This window comes from Gymnogyps californianus, chromosome 19 (genome assembly GCF_018139145.2).
Source record: "Gymnogyps californianus isolate 813 chromosome 19, ASM1813914v2, whole genome shotgun sequence".
Lineage (NCBI taxonomy): Eukaryota > Metazoa > Chordata > Aves > Accipitriformes > Cathartidae > Gymnogyps > Gymnogyps californianus.
The window spans coordinates 3,753,757-3,774,933 of NC_059489.1; the positions used below are offsets into that span (position 1 = coordinate 3,753,757).

General features: G+C 36.7%; 1 protein-coding gene across 2 annotated transcripts in view; it reads right to left on the bottom strand.

The window, feature by feature from the left end:
- HELZ (helicase with zinc finger) overlaps positions 1-21,177 on the bottom strand; it is a 72,377-nt gene that overhangs the window by 4,059 nt on the left and 47,141 nt on the right. For both annotated transcript variants that reach the window (XM_050908587.1, XM_050908586.1), the window contains exons 19-29: positions 20,025-20,208; positions 18,833-19,061; positions 14,545-14,749; positions 10,926-10,977; positions 9,894-10,087; positions 7,238-7,448; positions 6,681-6,757; positions 5,960-6,527; positions 5,349-5,589; positions 3,683-4,196; positions 546-798 (exon numbers count right to left, since the gene is read on the bottom strand). In XM_050908587.1, coding sequence (XP_050764544.1) covers positions 546-798; positions 3,683-4,196; positions 5,349-5,589; positions 5,960-6,527; positions 6,681-6,757; positions 7,238-7,448; positions 9,894-10,087; positions 10,926-10,977; positions 14,545-14,749; positions 18,833-19,061; positions 20,025-20,208 — 2,728 coding nt within the window. The remainder of the gene's footprint in view (positions 1-545; positions 799-3,682; positions 4,197-5,348; positions 5,590-5,959; positions 6,528-6,680; positions 6,758-7,237; positions 7,449-9,893; positions 10,088-10,925; positions 10,978-14,544; positions 14,750-18,832; positions 19,062-20,024; positions 20,209-21,177) is intronic.

A 21,177-nucleotide genomic window follows, 5' to 3' on the forward strand; every position in this document is an offset into this window, starting at 1 on the left:
GATGAAGTACCAGAATTTACTAGGAAATACACTGAGATTACTGATTCAGTTTATGTTGTTTCTCCCCCAGACTATAATATCAACAAGAAATATAATTGATTCTGGAAACAAATAATCTATCTTGCAAAGAAATCCCACCAGTTACCTTAGCTCCTTCTAGCAAACTCAGTTGCACTTGAAACCACTGTAAGAGAATACGCGAGTTTACTAGAACTTTTGTGAGGAGACTAAGAAGCACTATTGCTTTTTGTAGATGAAGAATACTCAACAGTATTCTTCTTTAGACATCAGCAATGTATGGGAATGTTAACAAGATAGCAAATGAAAATAGGATTACTCTAAGCAAACCTTTAACTACTAAAATAATGAATACTTCAAAAATCTTTGCTTAAATTAGTTTTGGGATTTGGAAGAGACGGCAGAAAACATTTTGTGAAAAGAAAAAAACCCAACCAACCCACCCTTTCATTTAGACTTGCTGACTCCAGCCTACATAGCCTACTTAATGGAGCAGAGAGAGAAGCAAAGATCAAGTCTGTACCTACCTAACAACTCCCGGGGTGGAACTGCTCTGTTGGCTCCGTTGCATGGAATGTTTGGGTATGGGGCAGATGAGGAGGAGTTTACCCACAACTCAGGTGATGAATAGTTGAAAGATGACTGGTTACTGTGGTCCTGAAGCTCTTTACACTGACCAAGACTATCTTGAGGAGTGCTTAATTCTTCAGAACAAGCCTGGACTGAACTAGAGGAAATTCTTCTTTGGTACAACGGCCTGCCTGGTCCTCTTGGTTCATACTGTGAACAAAAAAACAAAACAAAAAAAGGCCTTTTGCTCCTTTTATTCAACTACATGTATGAAATACCATTTTTCCATCCAATTTTTTCCCTGCAATGTCTTACAGGGAAAAAAAGAAAAAAGAAAAAAAAAGTCCTTTGCATTTAGAAAAAAAACCTAATACATTTCAAGTTATATGTTGTATATTGCAGTCACTGATAATGTATTTTAATCACACAAAAGAGACACAGAATTTTAAAGGACGTGCAAAGAGCATCTACTGAGTTTCCTTAATTCTTATCAACCTTTATATCTCACACTTCTACGTGGGGGATGTATCACATAGTGAGGAGGCAGATACCCAGCATTTACAAGTGAAGCAAAGGAGGCACAAAAACATACAACAGCATAAGAAAATGTTCAATTACAATGTAGAGAGGAAAAAAAAGGCTTTTAGTTTCCAAAGGACAAATAAGTGACTTCTATACCAGGATTTGGGAAAGCATGATACATTTGTATACTGGATTTTGTGTATGTATACACAAAACAAATGCTCTGGAGAAGTGTGTGCCCTCAGGAGAAATAATGCAGAGAATTTTATCTGAAACCACAGAAATTACTTGCTTCCATAAACCCTGTAGATCATGTAGATGAAAATGGCAGGAGGTCCATTAACCTGTTGGCTTCAAGAGTTGAGATTTAAGGACTCTCTAAACTTTCTCAAGATTCAAAGCAAGTCTGTTGTATGACAGTTTATTTTTAAAAATAAACACAGTATTTGCTCCTTTCTGCACTGTACTGACTAACAAGAGCATAAATAACAGAAAAGTCATAGAAGTAAATCTATACTTGGTAAAGCAAAAAAGTAAACATCCTAATGAAATATCATAAAAATTAGCTAAATAAACATCAAATAACTTGCTTGCAATGCCCCAATATTGTTATTATATCATCCACAAAAAATAGGGGGAAAAAAGTGCATGAAAGAAAACTGTAATATCTCATCATAGCTGCCACACTATTATGATATATCAAGGGAACAGCACTTAGATATCCTGTCACTCTACTCTTGAGGATATTCTTCAACAACAAAAACACAAAATTCAGAAGTTACTGTGTGAATCACACCCAAAAAGTATACTTTTTATTGAGTTTAATGGACAATTTTGGTAAGCAATCAGGAAATTATCAAAGTTCTGGACACTTGCAAGTACAGGACCAGACAGAATAACGTAAGTATTCCTTTTGATATGCAGTTCAAATCTGGTTTGACTAAACACATTCAAGTATCAAGTCAATGAACAGTTTTATAAACAGTGATTGAGAAAATAGTAAGGATACCAAAAGTCATGACATCTCCCCTGACACCTGCCTTATATGAGGGATCTCTGTTAAAAATACATCTAAACTGCATTTTGATTTCTTCGTGTATTCAGTCCTATCTACCAGCTGAACTAGCAGTCTTGGAAACTTTACAAGCAAGTCTCCGTCTTGTAACACTTGTACTGCATTTGGCATTTCTGTCACATGTTTTGAAAGGAAGAAGAAATAAGAACTAAAACGAATTTGCAATAATTACCTAAAGGCTCACTCTATTTGTCTTCAGAGAGCAGGAACTGTCACAAACTCTACAGGAATATTTATTAGTTTATTACTGCTGAAAAGCCATTGTTCCTATGTCCCGCTGTACTGACGGCATTAACTGTTGTCACAAAATATTAGATTTTATACAAGGTGGTATGGCTTAACGGACCGAGACATAGAATTTCTAAATGTCTATAAAACCAAACCTTACTACAGCTCTAGCTGGGCCTGAGGACTCCATTAACCTCTCTGGATCTGTATAAGACAGAAATTTGTAAGATGCGCTGGAATTCAATTTTAGTTATTTTGCTCAGGCACATAAACCAAATATTTTCTATTTTCAAAAGTCGAAAGACAATTAAATATCTATTATGTGGGATAGTAATGAGCAGGGATACCCCCACAGCTTCTGTAAAAACCTTGACAGAAATGCATCACAGAACAAGCCACTTAACTTTAGGTACAAATACTGGATTACATGCAGGCAGTGCAAGATTATCTGAGAATATTAATTCTGACATTCCTGGAACACAACCCAGCTCCAGCATCTCCATGTCCACATATCATACACTCCTTAGCACTCCGGATTCCAACAGGGATTAAAAACTCCTGTTCACAATGTGACCTGTCCTAGCTGTGTGTCCTTGCATAGTCTGCATCCCGTAACACACATCCTTAGAGTCCAGAACAAAAAAAAAAAAGATGGAGAGGGATAGAGCCAGCTCTGGTGTGGCAAGGTTCGTGCTGGACCCAGATTCATGCAGCACAGCTGGATATCTCTGCACTGATTTCCAACACTGAGCCCTCAAAACACACAGGATGGCTTTACACAGAACTAGCTCAGGCCAGGCGGGATTTATTAAATCAGGTTTTGTACCATGTTGAAACAACTGTGCTGCTCTGGTCTCAAGTTCATACAAAAAGTAACTCAACCATATTCACAGTTTAATACTGAGCCAACTGACCGGCTTATTCAAGCTGACTTTCCAGAGAGACATTTCATGAGTTTTCACCTGGGGTGTGGTTAATTTGCACTCCAGATAAATGACATGCAGATAATAGAGCAATGATTGCAAGAAAACTCTGAGTAAAATTCAAAAAGCCAAGACCTCCCATCTAGTAGAGAAAATGTTATACCTGCAGTGATGAGAACCATGAATACGCACAGGATGAACAGAGAAGACAGAGAAAATTTTTACCTCACAGAATTTCCCAGTGCAAGCTTTGAATAGGTGAGGTATTTTGCATTCATGACCACTTCAAAATATAACTGGATATTAAAATGACACGACAACTGCATACGCAGACAAAAATGCCTACCTCTTCTAAGCTGTGGAGCGAAGAAGCAGATACTGCTCGAGATGCGAGTGGATGAAATGGCTCCTGACCGACTGCATGCTGATGATTCTGTATTTGTATAAAAGGGTTTTGTTGTGACCTATGGGGCAATGGAGGTATACCATAATGAAAGCCCTGCCCTATAAGGTGATTCTGCTGTAGGTTAGCGTAAGTCCACGATCCATCAGGTTGCAGATATTTCAAGGGAGATGGGGTTATATGTTCAGATGGCATTGAGAAAGAGGGATTGTATATTTGGGGTAAATGCTGCTGAAATGCTGGGTTACTGGGTATTTCAATGTCTCTGTTGTTTTCAGTGAAGTTAGGGAAGTGACCACTGTGGTTGGAGTTGCAGGAAGGAGAAGGGAGTGCTGGTGGGCTTCTGGGCTGAACTTGTCTGTATTGCAACAGTCTTGACTGAGGGGGTGGCATTTCAGCTAAGTCCCGGCTTTCACTTTGATCACGGTGTGACAGTTCTCTGAGCAAATCCTGGAATCTGTATTGACAGAATAAATGTATCAAGAAAAAGAAAAAATGTTTTGCTGAAATCCCACTCTTTTTGAGGTGGAGAAAACTCAAAGCACAAACCACTGAATTTAAATATACTCATCTTAGTGCTTACTGACCCTAACTTCAAAGGATATGACTGTGAGCAATCAGAAATTAGGCACAAGAGGATTAATTGGATGAAATACCTACCTGAATCGTCTCAAAGTTTTAATAACTCTTGAGATTTCCTTTTCAGTCAGAAGAATCAATTTTTTGTTATCTCTTAAGAGACAACTAAGGTAAGGATTTCCTGCTTTATTATACAAAGTAAAAAACTTCACATAGTTAAAGAAAATTTTAACCCCTTAAAAGGCAAAACCCAGAACAATCAGAGATTCCCCTCACTTGCACAATATACTTCCAAACTTCTTCAAAAGGTCAAGAATATTCAATTCAGCACTTCACAGAGTCAGATAAGAGAGCATTTAGATGCTTTACCATGGCTATAACAAACCAGATGGAAAATAAAGCATAGTGGGAGATGACAGTAAACAGAGGCAATTTAAAAATCCAGCCTTTACAATACACATGATTAAAGCTGATGATCACTGGAACCATTTTTCTGTTTATGTTCAACAGCTTCCTTTCTTGCCCCCTAATGCTCCATCTCAAATATAAGCATTTTTTTTAATCTGCTTTTAAAAGCAAAGGCTTTTTGAAAAGGAAGAAAAGTTTAGGTTTTATTGGGGAGCAGTGTTTAGGGAGGGGTTGGTTTGTTTCTTTTCAAGCACAGAAATCTGAGACTATTAATTCAATTTGAAGAATTCACAACTTAAATAGGCCTTAACTACACTCAGACACCTCTTTTATAAGCACAAGGTTGTTACTCTCTATCCATTCCTTATTCCATAAATACAGCACTGAAAAGCTCCATAAAAGTATTTTTTCCACTACAGCTTTACTACCCAATATACTAACAGAATAAAGCATAACACATAATAAAAGCATAGTTGTAAGTCAGCCTGCCAACTATTTTAACCTTCATAATAACAGCAGCAAAAAGCAATACCTTTAAGTGTCTCGCACTTGATCACAGTGTTACAGATAGGTGCCCACTGCTCAATTTTATACAAGCTCTGATGACTCAGTAAACAAATACCTTGAATATGTTGCCTCTGTTTCATCTTCTGTATTACTGGCAAGTTTCCAGTTTGCCCTAACTTGCTGCTGTTGATGCAATCCAATTGGTTGCTGAGGAAGATGTGGTAGATGAGGATGGTGATGGTGTTGATATGGAATAGTGCCTTGACTGAGATAGGCATTATGTTCATTCCATTGCTGTAACCTGGCTTGTTGTTGCTGCCTTATTGTTTCCAAAGCTACATTTCCATGCATACGATCTATAAAAATAGTTTTAAAAAAAAAATTTATCTAATGCCCCTTTTTAAAGATCTTTATGTCAGAAAAAAAAAAAGAATACTTTTTATACAGTATATTCCAGGGCCTATTATATACTAGCTGCATTGCAGTGTATAACCTGGTTATTTAAATCATATGGAAAATCATATAACATGAATCTTCTAATAAAGTGCTGAATATTCAAACATGCCTCAAGCAGCAAATTATGCTCAATGACATTACTTATGGAAACTAACCCAACAATGACCCAATTCAGAGCAATATGCCTGAAAAGGTAAATACCTCCTTCACTTTCACTTCAATGTAGTTATAATTGCACACTCTGAATTTAAATAAAGAAGAGTCACCTACCTAAAGTGTCCCCTAAGGGCATTCCTGGTGGATTCTCTTCAATGAAGTTGTTCAAGTGGGTTGGCAGAACAGGGTTGTGCTGTGCAATAGGCCTCAAAGGATTACTGACTTCTTGTAACATAGGTGGGGGGTGTTGTTCTGAAATCACAGCATCTACAGCAGGAGAATGTGGTCGGTGGGGAATTGGATTATTAAAAAAAGATTGGCTGGGACCTGCCTGGTAAGCAGGGGATAGCTGCGAAGGTTGTGGAGGCTGCTGATTCAAATGATTATGCTGCTGAACTACCTGGCTTTGCTGGGGTGGCATTTGGTTTTGTTGTTCAGGCAAATGATTTTGCTGTTGACTTAAAAGGTTTTGCTGCTGTTGCAGAGGATATGGCTGCCTTGGTATCTGTGACAGGTGCTGGAAGTGGCGATTGGGAACTGCATACTGTGAGTGGGGTGGGGTGAGATGTAGATTCAGCTGCCTGGGGTTAAGATTATCTTTGCGATGAAATTTAGCATTAGGATAACCAACAGTGGAACGTGACTCTGGGCTTCTATTCTGAGAATTTGCTTCTAAGTCAACCTAGAAAAAAAGAATGAAAAACTTTGAAAATTCACATTAAAAAACCCAAACAAAAAACATGTCAGTAATGAATAAATTCATTAAAAGAGAGAATATTAAAAAACAAAACAAAACCAAAAAAACCCAACACAAACCCAAACAAGACAAACCCACCTGCTTGGATTCCAGAGGTTTCTTCTCAGGTGTTCGAATTTTACTGATTTCAGGTCCAGCAGTGTTTTCACTTTTACCTAAAAACATTTAAGAAATTAATTAGTTACAATGGAAAAATGATTATTTTTTTTTCCAGACACAGGAAAATTTAGACTTAGTAGTATAGCTTTTACAGCATCATAGACATTTAATATAATTTACCCAAATAACACTTTTCCTTTAATCTCTGCACTTTGTTCATTAATCATCACTAAGTAGTTCTTCCAACTTAATTGCAAACAACATCAGCAGTAGTTACCACTGGAGTGCAGAACAGAGACAGACCAATTATACCCTCAACACCCCCCCAACTTTGACTACTTCCTCCTCTGAATCTCACAATATCGTAGCTATTCTATTTGTAATGGCAAATCACAGGTTATTTCCACAACTCTGTAGATCTCTCGATGTCACTTAAAAGAGAGAAAGAAAGAAAAAAATCCTTTCCACAATACCCTATGTAAAGTACAAACTCCCTCAAAACAAAACTAATTTGCAATGCAATTTCAACAACTAACCATTTCGACTTTGTTCATGTTGCTCCTTGTCTTGATGCTGAAGCTGCTGCTGTTGTCCTATGCTAACTGGTGAATGATGTCCCAGGCCATAAGGTATAGGAGACCCACGCCCATGTGCCTGTAACAGGTTCATATTATATGCCATAGCTGCTTGATGAGTAATGATTCGAGGGTCAACTGCAAACCTACCCTGATACCCCGTCCATGGTAGCTACATAATTTAAAAAAAAAAAAAAAAAAAAAAGAAAAAAGAAAAAAAAAGATGCAATCTGTTAAGGTACATTAAAGGAAGTAAAGTAACAAGCACACTGATATTAGGTCAGTAACAAGCAGTTTTCGGTGCATCAGATGACCTGACACACTAACACACAACTACAAGTGGTGCTGGAAAGGGAGAGCAATAAAGGCAGGCCTAGTAGCAAGGGGCAAAGAGCAAAGATTTTTGAGGATTACCCTCGGCAAAAAATTTTGTATCAATGGTTTCAAAATTCAGAGAAAAAAGACTGATGGACAAATTGTATTTTAATAAACTTTATATTAATCTCTTCTCGCAAAAAATAGAAGCGGGTGAAGCTCAAGAAAATAAAAAGCCCTTTCTCCTGGTAGTTAAGAGAGACATTAGGCTATGCCTCAGTGGGGAAACAGAGAGAGAAGCCTCTAACCTGAGGAATTCTTTATGGTACTTTTACCACCCATCGCTGTAATCTTGTAACACAGAATGAGCGGGCATACCATACCTCTGCACCCACGAGACACTTAGTGAAGTTAACAGGACTATTGGTAGAATCAAGAGACTATCCGTATGTTAAGAATCACAGGGCCACTCCAAAGTGTCTATGCTACGTGACACAGTATTGCAGATCATCTTCCTAAGTATCTGAAGTAAAATCCACCTCCTGAAAGCATGTAAAAAAGTCAGGAATTTCTACAACATTTTAAATTTTATTCTTAAAAGGAATGCAAAGGAAGACAGCTCTGGATGAAACTAGTTCAATCTTGCCCTGTAGGGAATTTATTAAAAGGAGGAAAATGTACAAATAAGAGGAGAGTGCAGGGAAAGTAATCATCAACACTCAGGCTGACAAAGTCTCCTTTACTGATGACAACAGACAACCTCCTCATGTTTTTACCTTGGATATGGAAACTGCCTTAAACAAAGCAGAGAGATCATTTTATCTTACATGAACATAAACACATTTTACTTCAATCCCTACTTGTTTTAAGTGTAACAACTTTCATGCAATTCTTTTTTTAAATTGGTATTTGCCCTTGAAATGTGCACTTTGAACTTTAGCTTTAGGCTACTATTGCATCTGTACAATCTCAAATCATCTCCAACAAGCTTCTTTTCAAAAGCAGCTGTCTCATTAGTACCTCAGTCTTCCCACTTAATTATTTAAAAATCCATCCTCAGGGAAGGTGAGCTCAAAATACTTATTTTTAATATATTTCTTTTGATTGGAAATACATAAAAATATATTAACCTTGGAACAATAAGACAATTTTTAAAATTATCTTGGTTTGATATTAATATAATGTGAGCAAGCATGACAAAGATACAGCTGCTGGCCTTCTCATTGAATTTAATTTTATCCATCAAATGCAGATTTCTAGTAAGCTAGGAAAAAGGAAAATTCCTTGACCTAGCAAAGAAAAAAAAAAAATCAATCTATAGCTGCCAGCTGATTTAAGACATACAACTGAAACGAGTTCCTACCACAAGTCCCCTATACAGCATCCATAACCTAAATTACAATAAAGGACTCATAATTATTAAAAAACAAATTAACTGTATGCCAACATTTAGCATTATGAATGGAATTAAACACATCTGCATGTGTGGGTTCCATGTCCTTCCCACAGTCTTCAGGAGTTGTGTACAACACATACATGTTACTCCACAACACTGCTTCTGCAGCCTTTGTTCTTTCCTCCCCATTTTCCTCCTGGAATATATGACTGTGAAGGTTAGAAATAAAGCAGAGACTGCTTCTTTAACTTGTGTAAATTTTGGTGGGATAGTTTTATTTGTAATGCAAAATTCCATACATAAATGTAGCCTAAAAGATCTGATTAGTGATCTTCATTGTGTTCTCAAATGCCATTAAGGAAAGGGACTGGAGAGGAAACTGGTTCACTATGAGGTTCTGGAAGGGGAAAACATCCCATTATGCTTATTTTTCTTATCACTTCACTTCAGACACCTTGCACTGCAGACATCTGAAGCTGGTAATTTAAACTGTATGAAGCCGATAAAGAGAAACAAGCTCCGTCTGAATCGCCTATGTCTCTCCAATGATTAAGAACTGAACTAGGCAATTAGTTCAGATGCAGGTATTTCAAGTCATCTGAGACAGATTCCACTGGTGTGCCTAAACCTAGAGCTGAGAAAATACACCAAATTACATGAACATGAAATTGCTTTTAGGCTGCCTGGAGTTATTTGTGGGAGCAATGTTTTTAAGTCCTCATTTTCGGGTGGTCCTCTACTCAGCCGCTCCTAAAGCCAGCTAAGCCCACATATTTGAAGTGCTGAAAAAGCTTGCAAAACATTCACTAACAGATTTTGCCATTCATTTTTGTACATACAATAATTGGGGGTGGGGGGAGGGTGGTGGACATGGGGGACAGGGGATGACAGAAAATGAATTCTTACAGGTAAAGGCACAGACATGACCATATTTCCTCCATAGACAGCAGGTACATATAGAATACTTGTCCCAGTGTGTGGATCTATCCTTTGAACAGGACTTGGAGATTTCCCCAGATTGGGGTGAGGTCCCAGAGGAGGAGGGGGAGGAGTATATGCTCGGATAGGATTTCCAATTAGAACAGAAGGATTGGGCTGAACTGAAAAGAAAGGAAAAAAAAAAAAAAAAGATATATACATACAAAAAAAGAAGATGTATCCACAAAAAGAGTATGAAGACTACTATTTCTTTTTTCATCCTAATAGCATCTATCTTTATAAAGCATGTGTGCAACTCTCTAACAGCATAGGTCTGATACACCGAGAGAAAGCATTAATCAAATCCTGTATCCCATTTCAAAAATTTGAAGAGGCAGAAAATACAAGTTGAGATACAGAGAAACAGGTAGCTGGTAACTGCATTAATGAAAGAATGTCCCAAACCAATTAAATACACTGACAGTCAGAGTAGCTGTTAAACACTGCATCAAAAATTAGAATCATCCTCCTTTCTTTAGCAGGGAAGACAAGCTTTGAATTAATGCTTTTTCAAATTAATAACAAAATTATTAAGCTGTTGCATGCTACCTTGCAAAAGTATGATCAGTAATATCTGGATATATGACAGCACAATTTAAGTTCAAAGCACATCATAAAGCAGTGCATGCAATATAATGTCCTAACTCTTTTAGTGCAAATACACTGGTACAGTATTTTACATTATGCATTTCAAACAGAGCCATTTTTAAGAGGCCAACAACTATGCTGTGTTAAGGCTCTGAAGTCAGCGTGCACAACACCTATAAAGGGATAGCCTCGGAACTACCTAATGTCCACTTAACAGTCTATAATCTGTTTCCCAAATGCACACAAGAAGTAAATGGCTTTCAAATAGAGAAGAGATCAGATACTCAATTTATGTCAAATTACTAGCGACTTCACTGAAGCCAAATCAGCGCGAGCTCGAAGGAATTCTGTAGTAACAGCAGAGATACTTACCAATTCCATCAGGTGGGAAATGGTCATTCTGGCTATGATGATGGACCTTGCCCTTTAAAGGGAAAAACAATAATAGTAATGCTTTGCCTTCTTACATAAACCAAAGCTTTTTATTTCCAGTGAACATTATAATTAAATACAAAATAGAGTTTGAAAGAAGTTAGCCCAACATTTTATTCTTACACATTCAACTGTCCAGTTCCATCACCTGACTATGAATTCACGAAGTTGGACATTAAATACCACTAACTCAGTTAACCAATGGTCATTACCAGTCCTTCTGGGGATACTCTCTTACAAGGCCTGTTTTCAGATGCAAGGAGTGTTACAGCAAGCTACTTTGAGTTTCCTTTCTCATAATTTTATTTCCCACTGTCTCACTTCTTTTAGGAGCACCACCCGGTACTAAAATAACCCTCAGTATTCCTCTTCCATGGCAGCTCTTAGTGGAAGCATGATCCATTTTCTTCTCCAGGTTTCAGCTCAAGAACCTTGGAGACAAAGTAGCTGCCACCAGTTTCACTAAATTGCTCACCCAGCCTCATTAGACATTGCCTCCCTACCCTGTCTCATGTATCTGCTTCTGCACTTTGGCACCTTAGTGACTGCTCCCCCAAAAGTACAATATAGTAGAGTCAAGAACCGGAGCCCTCTGGGGAAACTGTTTTTCCTTGGTGAATTGTACATTAGAAAAGGAGGTTAACAGAACTGAGTTATCCTTCCTACAGGCTCATGAGTTTACAGCATCAACTAATTAGTTAATATTCATAAACTGTGAGCACATATTCAAATGCTGGTATGCTCTTAAGTCTTTTGCAGGATAGGTATACCTTACTTAATCTGGACCTAAATACCTTCACAAATTTAAAATAAATCTAAAAACCCTTTGATGCTGCAAAACTTTCCTTGCCCAGGAGACAAGTCTAGGCAGTTTTCCAGCAGCCTGAGCAAATTAGTCAGGCTACAAAGACAGGTTGTTTGACAATGTTGACTCATGCATAAAACAGATTAAAGAACTGGTCTCTGAATTTTCCTCTCGTTTTAAAAATGAATTATTGAAAAATAAAATAATAATTGCTTTTCATTGCAGTACTTAAACAAAAGAAACCTGTTTATTCACTAAAGAGAGCAAGATTCAATCAAAAAATGTAGAGGAGCTACATGCCTTAATCTCTCATGGTTAGTACAAGGCATTTCTGTATCTGTTATGCTGTCAGTTAGCATCAAGCTGTATGTGCAGAAGTCTAAAAAAATCTCTATTCTACCTACCATACTTGTATTTTATAGGGCCCATATATTTAAAAGTGAAATGGCAAATAATTACATAAATTTGTAAGAATAGCTGTCCTGGTGAACAGGAGCTTCAGCATGTAACGGTATCAGATTGGTAACCGTAAGTCAATTGGGGCCATCTGTAAGTTGGGGAAGGGAGGTGGTGGCTTTCTTTTCTCTTTTTGTTTTAATAGCTTTGATGGCTTAATGACTTTATAATAGTCTATTATTAACTTAACTGTTATCGTTTCTCAAAGATTTCCACATCAAGGTTCATTTCCCTACCCATCTCCAAAATACCTAAACCTACACTTTAACTGATGGCGACTGAGAGCACTGGAGCCCACAGCAAGCCAGTTCCATATTAGCTGTTTGCTTCTCAGAGAGACAGGACTGAAACTTTTTTTCTTCTGTAAAGAAGAAAACAGCAAACAGGTTTTTAATGTCCTTACATAAATCCAAGAGCAATTCTGCTGAATAAGAAGGTGCCGTTTTTACAAAATCACTTTTCACTGCGTATGAAAAACAAGCCGTGAACTGCACGGATGTCCATAAACTCACCACAAAACACTGTATCGGAGGCTGCTCTCATTTTTTCGCTACAAAATACACCAGCACGAGGTTTTTAATCTTTCATCTTTCAGTGTTAAATATTGTACTTAGGTGGTCTAAAATAAGCAAAGCTAACCATCTGCTTTTAAAACTTGAGCAAAGGGAAATGTATGACTTATCACAGCCATGTTCTGTGTGTGTTTGAGTATGACCTGCTTGCTTTACTGCTGTTACTGCACATGGCTAGCTGTCAATTGTATTCAGAGGGAAGAGATTTTATTATAAGTATGATACAGGTGGTTAAAACACTTCAGATCTTAAGCTGAAAATACAGTGCTGGCACTTTGAAAGTGTCTCTTCTGATTTCTGCAGCACAAGTGCTTAGTTTACTGACAAAATGGAAGAAAAATAAACAGAACAGTCTATTCACAAGACTCCCACTTCCCCCAGCCCTCCCCTCCTTTTTTTTTAATGTATTATACCTCCATTTTCAAATACTTTTCTTTCATTTTAGGAAACAAAAAATATTAATAGTGATGTTCTATTATTAAAGAAAATGCAATTAAGGCTGAAGCACTCATGAAAAATGAGAGTACAGCAATGACTTTTTAAAGATAATAATTTTTTAATTTACGGTTTTCTGTAAGCCCAGTGTTTTGACACATGACTAGATGCTTTAGAAATCTGGTGTTTGTTTCAGAAAGTAATGCATCTTGATGAAGAAACCAAATGTTCTCACTTACAAACTCTCTTTTGGGAAGGACTGCCAAAGGGAAGGCTTTCCTTTTTGTAAAGTTAAAAAAGCTGTCATAAAAATTTCATTTAAATGATACAGCCTGCACCAAAAATGCAAAGCTATGGAAAATACGTACACTTCTTCCTTCTTGTACAACAGAACTCATCACAAAGCTGACAATCTGCATTTTAGTTGCATCTCTAAACACGATTTAATTAAATTATAACTCAAATGATTTTGAAATAAACTACAAAGAACTACTAAAATAGAATTAATTACTAATATATCACCCCTCAAAAAAGCTCCAAAATTTAGTGTTATTCTTTATCATCCTAAGGAAGCTACGTATTTTCATCACTTCTTTACCTGCTTTTATAAAAACAGCTGATAAAATTACCGCTGAGTGGTAATTTCACCTCTGCCCTCTTGATGCTAATGAAATCCGGTCTTCTGAAGGACTTTTATCAGTGAGCTAATCTAGGCAATATACTGTTTTACAACATATTTTTAATTAAATCAAACAATTGTCTTACATAACATTAAGTCCCTGAATTTTAAATGTGATTTTTAGATCAAACCAAATCACTTTTGGCTATTATTTTGTTGTTTCCTTATACTCCCTGCCACTGTCTATATCAACCTGTTGGTTTTTGGGGTACAGTCAGAGCACAAGCTGCTTGGGATAGGGATTGCCTCTTGTTCAGAGGGTTTAATTTGGCTTATCCAAATACTGAGGCCAAGATCCATGGCCGAAGTTCATCAGGGTCATTGCAACACAGTCAATGAACATGCCAGAGTGACCCAAGGAACACATTTTAGTAAGGAAACAAGGCTTGGACAACCCCAAGCTATATTGCTAAATACTGTATTATAATACAAGTCTAGAGCTTTCACTTGAAAATGCTGAGGATCCCTCTGGAATTTGCATTCATATCTGATTGCATTGATGACATTTTAAAACAAACACCTTGTTCCATAAACCTTTTATATAATTTCTCAAAAGGCATTTCTACATTCAATTCCACTTTCTGACAAAATTCGTCATCAGTAAAACTTTACCTTTGGTGGTGACTGCTGTTGTTTGGTGGTATTCGCTGAATGCTGATGCCGAAGAGCTCGAGGGATAAACTCAGGAGCCAGTGGGTTCAACACATAAGTTTTCTTTAACTCCAAAGCTTCCAACTGAGCTTTGATCTGTTCAAATGTGATACCGTGGAGACTTTCATTCTCATGACATAGGGCAATAAACCTTTCCCAAAATTTCCTATGGAAACAATTTTTAGAAACAATAAAAAGGAGTAAGACTCCATGGCTGTTGTTAAAATTAAAATAGATTTAATATAACTGTGTGGCATTTTTATTTTTTGTGTATGCTCATTTTACACACCAAGCCATCCATCCTGCAATCTGATCCATGCATCTGAACCCCACAGCATAATGCAAAGCTCCCTAGTCATTTAAAATGGACATACAGGTCTGTCCATGCATATCAGAGCACAGCACTGGGTGTATATCACATCTAATATTAACGTCATGGACAGGTCTAACTTGGAATTTTTTCCTAGAAAACCAAACACAGCGAACACTGCTTAAAATTCTGGAAAGCATGTGATTTATGGAATTTATTAAAGCTCAAAGAGTCACAGGGATTATATCGATTCTCAGTCCCAGAAGATGCCAAAAAGATTCTATGAATTTAGGCAGATCATTCAACTCCAGTGTCACAAATACCAAAGTTGAGATATACCCTCAAAACTACTCTTGTGAAACACTATCTAGAGGGCCTTTGAGATCCTCTGGTGGAAAGCAAACAAAACCATAAATTTTATTGCGTGTCAGATATTTCTATAACATATAGAAGAAATTTCAAGCCAGAAAGACAACCATCAGATGACACATGACTTTCTCTATGAAAATTCTGTATCCAACTTTTTGGAGGGTGGAGGGGTTATTTAAACCATGTAATAAAATAACATTCCTACCTGTCTTCTGCTTTCTCATGACATGTCTTTCTGCTGCTTATAAAAAAAGTCTTTACATTTTTAACATCCACAGCAGGATCTATACACTTATGTTTTTTTTTTTTTAACCTCAAAGGAACTTTTTGAGTGAAGTTACTTAAACTTAAAAGATATTTAAATAAGGTCTGAAGATGTCACTTTAAAAAAAAACCAAACTGATTGAGCTGTTCTCTTTCAAAAAAAAAAAAAAAAAAAGTAATGGAAGTTATTGAAAGAGAGTATTAAAAAGACAATATAACTCATTCTAGTTCACCCTTCAATAATAAAGTCTGGCCTATAAGCAAGCACTGTAATTTCCCCAGAACCTGCACAATGAGAGATTGCTGCACACTAATTTTAACAGCAGTGTCACATTTTGCTGAGTAGCTGGCTTTGTGGAAAAGAATAAATGTCTTTCTTGCAAGAATACTGTAATGTTACTGATGTATTTAAGAATTCAAAATAGTTTTCCCTAAAAGCCCATCTTCTGTTGTGATTTTATAGAGGCAAGAAATGCTCTTTTAAAATTCAGGATGCAAGATGGCCCTTTTTCTGCATTTCACTATAAGGCAAATATATCTTGCAAGGTTTTAAGTGAGGATTAGAACCCAAAATTAAATACTTCACTGGGATGCTTTAATGATGGAACTCCCTCTGATTAATCAAGTCAGTCACCAAACCTACTGTCAAGTACCACAAATCCACTGAGACCCATCCACTTTTGCTTAAAATGCCCCAAGCAGTCTCTCTACACATGGAACACTTGTACTGGGGTGTAAGAACAGAGAATAAAATACTGCTGTCTCTGTCTCTTACAGTGTGCTCTGGAGTTTAAAGGGAGTGTCTGCCAAAACAGCCCTGTCTAGTCCGATTGTAACACACAGAAATGTAATGATTACCCTGGGCATACTTCACAAAGCTCTCTACAACTATCATTACAGAGTCTTGACTCATTTTGACAGGTATTAGAATATTTATAAAATTCAAGTCCTCTCTAAACTTTTTTGAGGTCTGTTTTTCCTAACGAAATGTCACTTCTTTCAGACTTCTATACTCCTGTTGTACTAAAAAAGAACCATCTTTCTAGCAGCGTGCCTGAGCCCCTCCAGCACTATTTTCAAAGAGCGAATGTTCAATTATTCAGTGAAACAAGACAATGGTGTATTAAAGGGAAAGCTTGAGATACATCTTAATAAAGCTCCAGTGCTCCTTGTTTCTTAATTATCTTTGTTTTATAATTTTGAACAGCTATACATACACAAACAGCTGCTGGTCTTCGAAAGGCAAACTCAATCCCTAACTGCCAAGACTGTAATTTACGTACTATGCTGACAGCCTATACTTTTATTTTAGTAAGTTTTTGCATGCCCTATTTCAGATATTTTGAAGGAGCCATACTTGGAGAAACTGCTGAGCCCCCACATTTGAAAACTGGGTCCCCTCTGGGTATCTGATTTAAAACCTCAACACTCAGGCTTACGGGAAAATTCAAGAGATCATCTGCCTCACTGGGATTTATAGAGAATAAGACACATGGTCATTCTCCAACAAAAGCTGTATTTATAGACAGATGGTTAGAGAACCAATAATGGTCATAGGTGCTAGCTAGACTAACTAGGGATTAACTAACTCTCTGACTTACCTAACGCTGCACATCCTGAACCCCAATGTAGGGAAGAGAAGCAAAATTTATCAACTAAGAGTAATTTCTGAACAAGCGGTAAGAGAAATCTCAGTCAGCACAGCATGGCAACCTCTACAGCTAAGTCATGTATCTCTGCAGTGTAAGCTGATGAACTAGAGACTGCATCAGCAGACTGTAACAGACATGCATCATTTGTGGATCAAGTGCTCAGGAGGCACAGAGCTCTCTCTCATCAGTTAGTTACATAAACCAGATCATGTCTAAAAAACCCAAGCAGGTAATGGGAACGTTGACATAAACCCACAACCATTATTTCTCTTTTAATAAGATGTTATTAGCAGTTTAGAGCAGATAACTGTATTAATGTATGGATACTCTTGACAAGTCCCCAGCAGATAAGTGGTTAAATTCAGGTTATATTTCATAAATGCAGTAAAACAAAGGTTTGGTTTCCATTTGGGTTTTTCAATTCTAATCTTTGAAAACCACACCCATTTTCAATACAGTAGAAGAATACTGCTCAGCAAAGTAGAATACAACATAGATATAACAACTAATATGTATTTTTAGCTTTATTTTAATAATGTAGTCAGTGCAGTGTTTCCTCTCTTCGAGAAATAAGCCTCAGGGTTTATCTCTGATCATCTCAACATTTCAGCTCTTCCATCGAAAAAGAGACCTTTGAAGAACTTGGTATCCTTAACATCAGTGTTTACATCTCTTAGCATTTTTCACATTTCTTCATTTAGGTCTATAAAAAGTAAGTTCACTCAAATCTTGATGAGTTTTTTCCTAGTGCCATGAAGACATATAAAAACATAAATAATGCTTTTCAGGTCTGCTACCTTCATACAACTACCATAATATTCAACTTTAAAATACTACATTACATCACAATTTTTAACTCCACATAATATACTACTTTTATTTATACATAAAATTGTAACAGGTATACAAAAAAAAAAAAAAAACCAACCCCAAAACATTAGAAAATAAAATGAAGCATCTTCAATTGTTACTGTCAAGTAAAAATCAGAGCAAGTACAAATACATTAAAAAACAGTTTATCAATGACCAGGTGGTAGGTATCTCACATTTCTTCTCTGTAGGCTGTTATACATGGTGACACTGTGACTCTGGATATGAGGATAAAACCAGAACAAAATAAAAACAAACAAAAAAACCCCCCCAAAAAAGCCAGACTTGTCCACCCATAGAGAATATTAAAATGCTCTGCCTCTCATCTGTAGTGGTTTTCTTCACTATCATTGGGGGGGGGAAGTGTCCCCTCTCTTCCCTCTCAGCAAGACTTATTAATCAGGGGACAGAGCGGCTCGTGCACAACTGCATGCTTCCATTACTGCAGCAGAGACCGACACTGCTCACTCTACGCAGGGCCACCACTGCCTGCTCTGCCTGAGGGTGAGCTTCAGCTTTGGACAAGCTGAAATCATGCCTGCAGATTCAAGCCTCTGCAAGAGTTGGGAACACAACTAATGCTTTACCGTCTTTATGGTATTCCTATGGATATAAACGTGAAGAATTTCAATTTCATTAGACAGTTATTTTAAGGGTTTAAATACATTGTGTCTTATTTGGCACCTAAAAGAACATCCATCATTTTATTAAATCCATCAGTCATAGATAAACACGTTTTCTAGTATCCTTAGCCCTGATTAACTAAGGAACATATATGAAGTACCTGCATCTTCCAATGGAACATAAAGCAATAGGATCTCCCACCACAGCTACCAAGGATTGTGCTCTTGTAATGGCAGTGTTGAGAAGTTTGTAATTAGACAGAAAACCATAATCCAAGTCTTCTGTTGAATCCTCCAGTAACTGCTCTTTCCTTTTAATTGGTGTTTGCTTATGTTTGCATGTATGCCGTGTTCGTACTGTGCTGAGAAACAAAACTCTAAACTGTTTTCCTAAAATGAAACAAAAAACAAATGTCTGAGATAAATGTAGCTATTTCTGCTAGTAATACAATCAGACCACTGCACTTACCAGCCAGATTTCACACCTAGATATTCTGAAGAACTGATAGCTACCCTTCACATGAAGAGCTTTATGCAAGAATAATAAGATTTAAAAATTTTAAAAGATGCACTATAAATAGCACATTCTATTACAAGAATATTTCCTCTTTAAAAAACTTATTTTTCATCTTGATATTAATCACTCCCAAAATTTCTGAAATGCTAATTATCTTTACAACGTTGCCAATCAGCCAATAACAAATCTTGGATTTATTTATTTTACCTTAAAAAAAAAGTTCTGGACATTCTTGTTTCATATTTAAAAACTTCTCAAATGTACGAATATCTACCATGAAAAAACAGAACACACCACTCACTGTCACTCAGTTACTTTATTATCTTCCTTTGTTTATTACTGACTAAAAGTGCAACCTAGCAACAGGCTATGCCTACACAAAATTCTTGTTATCAGTGTGATTCCAGGAACAAATACCTAAATTTGTGGACCCCTTTTTACAGTCTATTCCACAAATGCAAAAATCAGTAAAACATTTTGAGGCTACAGCCTTGTTACATTTTTATTTGGAACTCTGTTTTTCCCCTTACGATAAAAATCCCTCAGTCTTCACATTTTTCACTCAATCAATTTATTTTTTAAGTAAGCCTGAACTTAGTTTTGAAAAAAGATAAATCTCACATCCATGAGTTTATTGCTTTGGTATTCAATGCTGGAATAACATCTAATCAGCATACTTGCCAGTTTCATTTTGATACATTGGTTTTTATGGACTATATCACAGCTCTCCTTTAGTTCTGATCGTTTTAAGATTATTTTAGTAAGTCTTACTTAACTTCACCAGTCACATTTTTCACGTCCTTAGCATATCTTTGAGACATAGAACTATTACTTACCCTGAACATTTAGCACTCTCTCTACACTGACATCTGACAGTCTTTTTTTCCGAAGTTCAGCCCGAATTCTGAACACTTGATCAGCATAAGGTGTTACGACACCTATACTGCCGTCATCCAATTTGCCCCAGGCAACAGGCCATTTTCTTCTTAATTCTTCAACACGCTCTACTACTTCAAATACCTTAAAAGAAAGTCAGAATTCTTAAAAGTATGCTCCACTGAAGATCATTCTTCGATATGGAAAGACAATTTGAATTTTAAAGCTCTAAAACATTTACATGACACAGTATTACATAGCCTTACTGAACAAGCAATAATACTATTGCATTCTATAGTGATACTCTAAAATATCAGGTATTAAAACAATGTATTTACTATACAGTACCTTTTTTAAATCTTGAAATAAAAGTTTGCCCACAAAAATGTCACCTTTAAAGTACAAGCTGGGAAATTATACTAATAACCTTAATTTTCATGCTTATGTTCTTACAAATATGTCAAGTGCAGTAGGACCTTTCTTATCATAGTTTATCTGATTTCCATAAGTAAATATACTGCCTAAATAGGGATTATTTTATTTTTATTCTGGATTTTATATATGTCATATTAGAGTTCGCTAACTCTAGAAAGAGAATATGTACACCAGAGCACAATTACTTTCCATTCCAAAGGATACCATCAGGAGTTTCAGACTATTCATCAACTGCTAGTTCATCTCTATGAAATACTATTAAGTGTGCTATCTGAGAAGACCGATGAGTAATAAAAACTGAACACCTTCTCCCATGAGGAGACAGGCTCAAAGTAACCTCCTGCCAAAAAGCGCCAGGCATAGCAGCTTCTGTTTCAACACACTGAATAGAGATACTGCACTATAGAAGGTACTTCTGAATAACTTTATGGAAGGCTTGTGGTTCCTTTTTTTTTTTTTTTTAAAACCATTTACATTCGATGTGTCATTCAAAGAATGTCAATATGTCATTCAATAAGTATTTATCCAGCTATTTAAGGCATGATAATTGATTAATGCAGTTTTCCTATAGGATCACAAATGCAAGCTCAGCCTCTTTATGGAAGCTAGGCAGACAGTCTTTCCTACAAGAACCTCAAATATTCTTAACTTGCTTCTGTTCCCTATTCATCCAGTTAT